Source organism: Limulus polyphemus, unplaced genomic scaffold (genome assembly GCF_000517525.1).
Source record: "Limulus polyphemus unplaced genomic scaffold, Limulus_polyphemus-2.1.2 Scaffold1073, whole genome shotgun sequence".
Classification (NCBI taxonomy): Eukaryota; Metazoa; Arthropoda; class Merostomata; order Xiphosura; family Limulidae; genus Limulus; species Limulus polyphemus.
The window spans coordinates 316,021-322,780 of record NW_013666683.1 but is presented as its reverse complement, the minus strand read 5'-3'; the positions used below and the strand labels follow the sequence as shown (position 1 = coordinate 322,780).

The 6,760-nt window shown below is 32.5% G+C and overlaps 1 protein-coding gene across 1 annotated transcript in view; it reads right to left on the bottom strand.

Moving 5' to 3' along the window:
• LOC106462002 (conserved oligomeric Golgi complex subunit 7-like) overlaps positions 1-6,760 on the bottom strand; it is a 47,382-nt gene that overhangs the window by 9,121 nt on the left and 31,501 nt on the right. Inside the window, exons 11-15 of the mRNA XM_013921869.2 lie at positions 6,476-6,550; positions 5,578-5,643; positions 4,799-4,940; positions 2,101-2,212; positions 1,579-1,693 (exon numbers count right to left, since the gene is read on the bottom strand). Of these exons, the coding sequence (XP_013777323.1) occupies positions 1,579-1,693; positions 2,101-2,212; positions 4,799-4,940; positions 5,578-5,643; positions 6,476-6,550 (510 nt within the window). The remainder of the gene's footprint in view (positions 1-1,578; positions 1,694-2,100; positions 2,213-4,798; positions 4,941-5,577; positions 5,644-6,475; positions 6,551-6,760) is intronic.

Sequence of the window (6,760 nt, the reverse complement as noted above, 5' to 3'; positions counted from 1 at the left end):
CCATTGACTTACTGTTATGAAGGGAGGATGCATTCCTATAAAACACAGAGTGAGGCAGATTGATGTAAATCGGCCACTATTTTCCCATTGACTTACTGTTATGAAGGGAGGATGCATTCCTATAAAACACAGAGTGAGGCAGATTGATGTAAATCGGCCACTATTTTCCCATTGACTTACTGTTATGAAGGGAGGATGCATTCCTATAAAACACAGAGTGAGGCAGATTGATGTAAATCGGCAACTATTTTCCCATTGACTTACTGTTATGAAGGGAGGATGCATTCCTATAAAACACAGAGTGAGGCAGATTGATGTAAATCGGCCACTATTTTCCCATTGACTTACTGTTATGAAGGTAGGATACATTCCTGGAAACTAATTTTAGGACACCCAGACTTAATTTAACCCAACATAAAGACACAGAAAATAAATAAATCATGATTAAGAATTTTTGGAAAGTTTTGTGCAAAAAATAATCACAGGGAATATCACTCAATACTGGCCAAAAGGACAGACAATGTGCAACTGAGGCCAAGGGAAGCACAGGTAGGCTGGCTTTGACCCGACTCCTAGGAGCAGAAAAATACCTGCATTGTACACCTACTTGTTGTTATGATGCAGCATAGGGCTAGGCACTTGGTTTAAATTTTTCGTTTTCAGTATAAGCCACCAAAAACAATGTTAAACCGGATTTAACCAACTTACTCCGGATATCGTTCCCCAATTTCTTAATGCTTTACATCGGATTAATGTAAATGGGTATGACATAAGTGGGACAGTTACTGTATAGAAACTTTTGAGTGAAAATAAAAAGAATGTAATAATATGTCAACCACACTAAATCTGCTATATCCAGTACAATTAAAGCCTTTTGCCCACTACTGTGGCTCATTAGGCCAGCTGGGATACAACAGATACAGTTGTCGTCGAAATGCTATTTACATTGTCAATTACTTAAACAACAATTATTTCACTACATACCAGATTAAGTTCATGAACTGTAATTTTTATATATTTTATTTAAGGCATTACAAGTCATAATAAGGTTTATGATTTTCATTAACATCAAATTATTTATCTAATGCCAAATTATTTATTATTAATATTATTTATTTTACTCTAATTAATCTCACAAGAACTGGCACACCATTAAGCTAGTCTGTTTTAGATCAGATGGTTACTTCTTAAATATTTGTTTGTACAAAATGCTTACCCGCTTCATGATCAATGACGTGAAAGAGACATTAAGCATAGAACTAATCACCCTTTATCTCTAGAGGATTGTGCATATTTGTGATAACAAAGACATACATAAAAACCCAATATGCCCATCTTACTCTTCTTGCAGTGAATACCCTAACTTTTTAATGGTTTCTCTTACATGGCTGAATAATGCCTGCTCAAAGAATTCACCTGAAAGTGATAGTCTTTCTATATATATCATAGCGTTATTTTAAAAAGTTAATAAACTATCTACCTTAAGAAGAGGTACCAACTAGTTTCAGTACTTAATCAGTTAGCTCAGAAGAAGTCCATGCTTTATTTACAAATCAGATATTCATGAATTTATAAAACAGTTTCACGAAAAGCCTTACGTGATTGTATGGTTGTCACAAGTTCTTGCAACTCATTCTTCATTGGTGATGTTAGAAACAAATCCACATAGGAATGAAAAGGATTCGAACATTTTCTGAAAGGAGAGACCAATACATAAAATACTGAAGCTACCAAATAGGGGAATATTCTTCTTGCTTGCGTCAGAACCATGGCACGGTACTTCAGCTATTAGAGCATTTTTTTACCTTATACCTACACAGTTCGAAACGTGCATGCATATTTAGCTTCTCTTCTGAAATGTTTCTCTACAAAACTTGAAACTTTTGTATTCAAATTCAAGTTCTTCTTTCTCTCCTGGCAATGTCATTGTTCATAAAAATTCTTAATGAATTTTCAAAACTTTCAACAAGTATCTGAAAAACTACATTCTCTGAAAGTTGAGACAAGATTAAGAAAGATTCAGACATAACAAGTGAGTACTCAAGACTTTAGACAGAATTAAAAGGTGCACAGAAAAGTATAAAATAGCAATGTTTTTACCTTTCTTCTTCCTCTTCTTGCAATGTCAATGAATACCCTAACTTTTTAATGGTTTCTCTTACATGGCTGAATAACGCCTGCTCAAAAGTTTCAAGCTGCAAGAAGAATTCACCTGAAATTGATAGAGGCTTTCTATAAATCACAGTGTTATCTTAAAGAATTAATAAACTATCTAACATAAGTATATATACATTTTTCAAATAAGTAGGAGATATTCCTTGTGAGCTATGCAATGTTCTGGCATGAATATTTAATTAAAAATTCTAATATTACAAAGAAAAGCGTCTAGAAGCTTGCCAATGTTTTTTTTAATTAATAATAAAATTGGAGGCTCACAATATTTCTTAAATGAATTCTATATTTGGGATTTTTTGTTGTTAAATTTACAGTTGAGCTAGGCTGATGAAACTGTAGCCTTTCTTCTTATCAGTGAAATATTTTAGGTGGAAATTGTATTCAACATTGTTTTCAGTTAAAAATGAAAACAGTATTTGTGTAGGAGTCCACATATTAACAGACTGATTCCATGGCTTGACAAAACTGGTTATGCTGTAAACAACTTGTACTATCAGAAATTTTTTCAGTCAAAGTGAAAAAGCCAATCATAAGATTTAACCTTCATTCAAGACAATTCATTTTTGAATTAAAACCCTTTTTGTATACAAGATTGAACACTTTTTATGCAACACTAATACCCTCTCAACTTCTCTGTTTTTGTTTCCGCTACGTAAAAACTAATATCCAAAAGTATGCTGAAAATATCCACATAGATTTCATGTATTCACACACACACACACACGTTGCTTAACTTGAGGCACTTGGGGGGTATACTGAACCACCAAAGGAGGTTCACAATGACCATAAAACCACTACATATTTTGTTTATACATTAAAACTTTTTGACATTTGTTGTGTTAGGATATATATTATTTTTATCAAATTTGAAGGAAAAAATCAGTAGTAAATATATTATAGTCAAGTTACCAACAGACCCCAAGATATAAATATAAAACATTTTCCAATTCTGTTAAGCTTTCTCTCACTCGAGCAATGCAAATAGCTTCCAAGTAGTAAGTAGAATAATACTGTCATTCTCAGTGGAAATACAGCTAGAAAACAACTTATTCAGAGTGGAATACTGAAGAAATTAGAAGAGGTAGTACGTGAACTTGGCTAGTGGAAGTGAATCTTCCCCCTCAGAAGCAGTTGGTGAGGAAATTATAGATAAAACTTTGGGTAGTGAGAGTGATACACTATATTCCAGTCAAAGTTCCTCATCTCAAGAAAATGAAACTAATATATGAATTGGAAAAGGAAGATGCCAGTTTTCAAGAAGACGAAGACCGCCAAAATGAATAAGAACAAATTCCCCACAAACATCTCAAGATCCAAATCACTTCCAAGCTCAAACAGGTACTGAATTATGGGACAAAGATCCTGTTCAGCTGAACAGAAGATTTCAAGCACAAAATATATTATGGTTTGAACCAGGACGATGCATAAGAACAAGGTGGTGTCTACTGCTGAACATACAACAGACAGACATCATTACGAATTATAACAAAATGAAAGGTGGAGTACATACTTTGAATAAACTTGTTTGCATTTACAGTGGCATGTCTGCGGACTTACAACACTAGAAACCAGGTTTCCATACCCGTGGTGGGCAGAGCACAGATAGCCCTTGTGTAGCTTTGTGCTTAATTAAAAAAAAACAAAAACAATTTGGATTGATAGATAACCATATGATGAAAGCATCAATGACAGAAATATCCAACATACTGTAGAAAACAGCCATATGCCAGTGCTGGGTCATCTGTGTGATAAGAGGGGGCCAATCCAAGTTGAAATGAGAGTAAAAAAAAGAACACAGCTGAAGAGTACTTTTTTCTTAATTGGGAATAGAGCTTGTGAAGGAGAAGTTCAAAAAGTGAGGATGTCAGCTTTTGGTGAAAGACTTCCATCAGTCTGTCAAAACCAATCTGTGTGAAAACAGTGATACAGAAGTTGACTGTGTAGATTCTCCCAATTCTGCTCCACCTCTCAAGAAACATCATTATAAACTTTGTCCCAGATCCACGGACCATAAGATAAAAAATTTGTGCTCTCTGTGTTAAGGAAAATAGTTTGTAGCAAGCACACCATAAATAAATGCTCCAACTGTACGTAACAAGAATTATCAATACAATTTTTAAATGTTCTTTTTTGAAGTATGTATTATTACCTGGTTGTTGTCTAACAGAATAAAAGGAAATTGTAACATCTTATTTCAAGGTGGGGTCTATTGGACCCCAAGTGTGCCTCAGTATGGGTAGGGAAAGGGTTAAGGAGAGTTAAAACATGCAACTACCACTTTTCACAGGACTAAATTATTGGGAAACAAAGATAATGGAATAATAAAAACATTGTTTTTTTAATTAAAAAAGCAAAAATGAACTACGATATATCCTTTTAAAAAACTTGACTGATAAGACTATACAATTGGGATCTTAGTTCGAATATAAAGGAAAAAACCAGTTAACACTACCATGTTTGTTCCTTAAGAGAAATATTTTAAATATAGATATTATGTTTGAAGGTCAATAAATATATCTTACAGTTCAACTTGCACTGCTCATGAAAATGTACATCTATGAGCTAACAATATAAATACTAATGACATGTAAAAAAACAAAACAAATGTGATTTACTCCATTACCTATAAACTGTAAAGAATGTAACGTGTGCTGAAACAACATCCACGAGTCTGTTAGGTACTTGCTTCTGTCTCGTTGAGTGTTAGCCAGTTTCAATTGTTCTAACATCTTACTCACTTTGTTTGTATAGCCAGCAAAGAAATCCTGAAAACAAAAAATCAAAAAAAACTCCAGAAATTACACCAAGACTTGATATTTCTACCTCAGCATGTGTACCGTAAGTAGGCACACTACCATATACAGGCATGATACTTGAATTTTTATGGCCAAAAAAAAAAGGTATTATCTGCAGGAAAACTTTTTTCCTCTAAAACTGTAATGAAATAAAAAAACGTATACAAAGAAAAGAAAATATCATGAAATGAATAGTCATATGCATAAATATACATTTATACACTGTTATTTACAAAAATCTTTATATACAGTCACATAAACATTCCACCACACGAGGATACACCCAGTCATATGGAATAATCTTATTCTAAATCAATGAATTAAGAACAGCCACGTTACAACTATATATTTGGTACAAGCAAAGACTGACAAGGTTACAAACCAGACTTTCTCTCTCTCTTTCCTACCTTCAGTGGTTGGATCAAGTCAGCATATGCACAAATACATTATGCATTGTTCAACCCCTTTCTTTTACCATCAATTTCCATTAAATCAGGCTAAGAACAACTATGTTATGTATAATTCAACCTATCTATCTCTTACATTTTGCGCTAGGATTAAGTCAGGATAAGAACAATAATGTTATGTCTTTTTTAATCACTCTTACCTTTAATGCTTCGATTAAGTCAGGATAAGAACAGCCACGTGTTAAAAGCTGACATCGGTTTTCTGCCTATAACATTTTGAAAACCATCATACTAAATGCAAAAATAAAAAAATCTTACAAGTTTAGCTACAACTAATATCAGTGGAGAATAGATGTGATTACCATATAATAACAATATAGTTAGAATAACTTCCTATTATTATTTGAAATGAATAAAATTCACTGAAACACATTCACAATCAAACTAAGAAATACTGAACATCCCAAACTTGACTCATTTATTCTTTTGTCAAGAATAACAATTTAACACACAAATTTTCTTGAAAACTATTACTTTTTGGAATGCTTACACATTTTTCTTAATACTTTCTTTTCACTTTTGTGCCACATCATATCATTTAAAATATTTGTTAAACTTTCTCGGATAAAATTAAAGGCTTAGCTTATATGATAAAAATAGCATAAACAGTAATTTTTTTTTCTCACATTCTTCCAAATTTGTCCATTTTGTATTCCAAATAAGAGGTGTGTAAAATTAACATTTCAGTACCATTTTCAAGTACCAGAACTTATCAGTTGGGCTGGAATATGAAAAAACAATTCTACAGTTTATGTGATTTTTAGCACAAAAACCAAGACCACTGGCTTTCAATGACTAACCAGCTTTCAGCATATAAGTCGTAACTTTTAAAATTAAAGAAACATTATATATAATTTTTCATAAAACTTTTATATTACATTATACTTTTTTATTTAATTCTCTTTAAAATTTGAATACTCAAACAGCTTTCTATTTTCTGACAACACCAAATTACATCTGAGACCCGAGTCTGTAGTTCATTTTCAAAGAGTACAAAACAACTGACAAAATGAACAATGCTGATAAATTAACACTTACTTCTTCAGCAAGTATCAGTATCTTGTTGGTGGATTCTCCAAGTAATTGTACTAAATCCATCAGATCCTCTGCTTCCTAAAAATAGAAAACATCTTACATGTCATATCCTAGTTTCTTTTGCAAAACAAAAAACATCTTACACATCATATCCTAGTTTCTTACAAAACAAAAAAACATCTTACACATCATATCCTAGTTTCTTTACAAAACAAAAAAACATCTTACACATCATATCCTAGTTTCTTTACAAAACAAAAAAACATCTTACACATCACATCCTAGTTT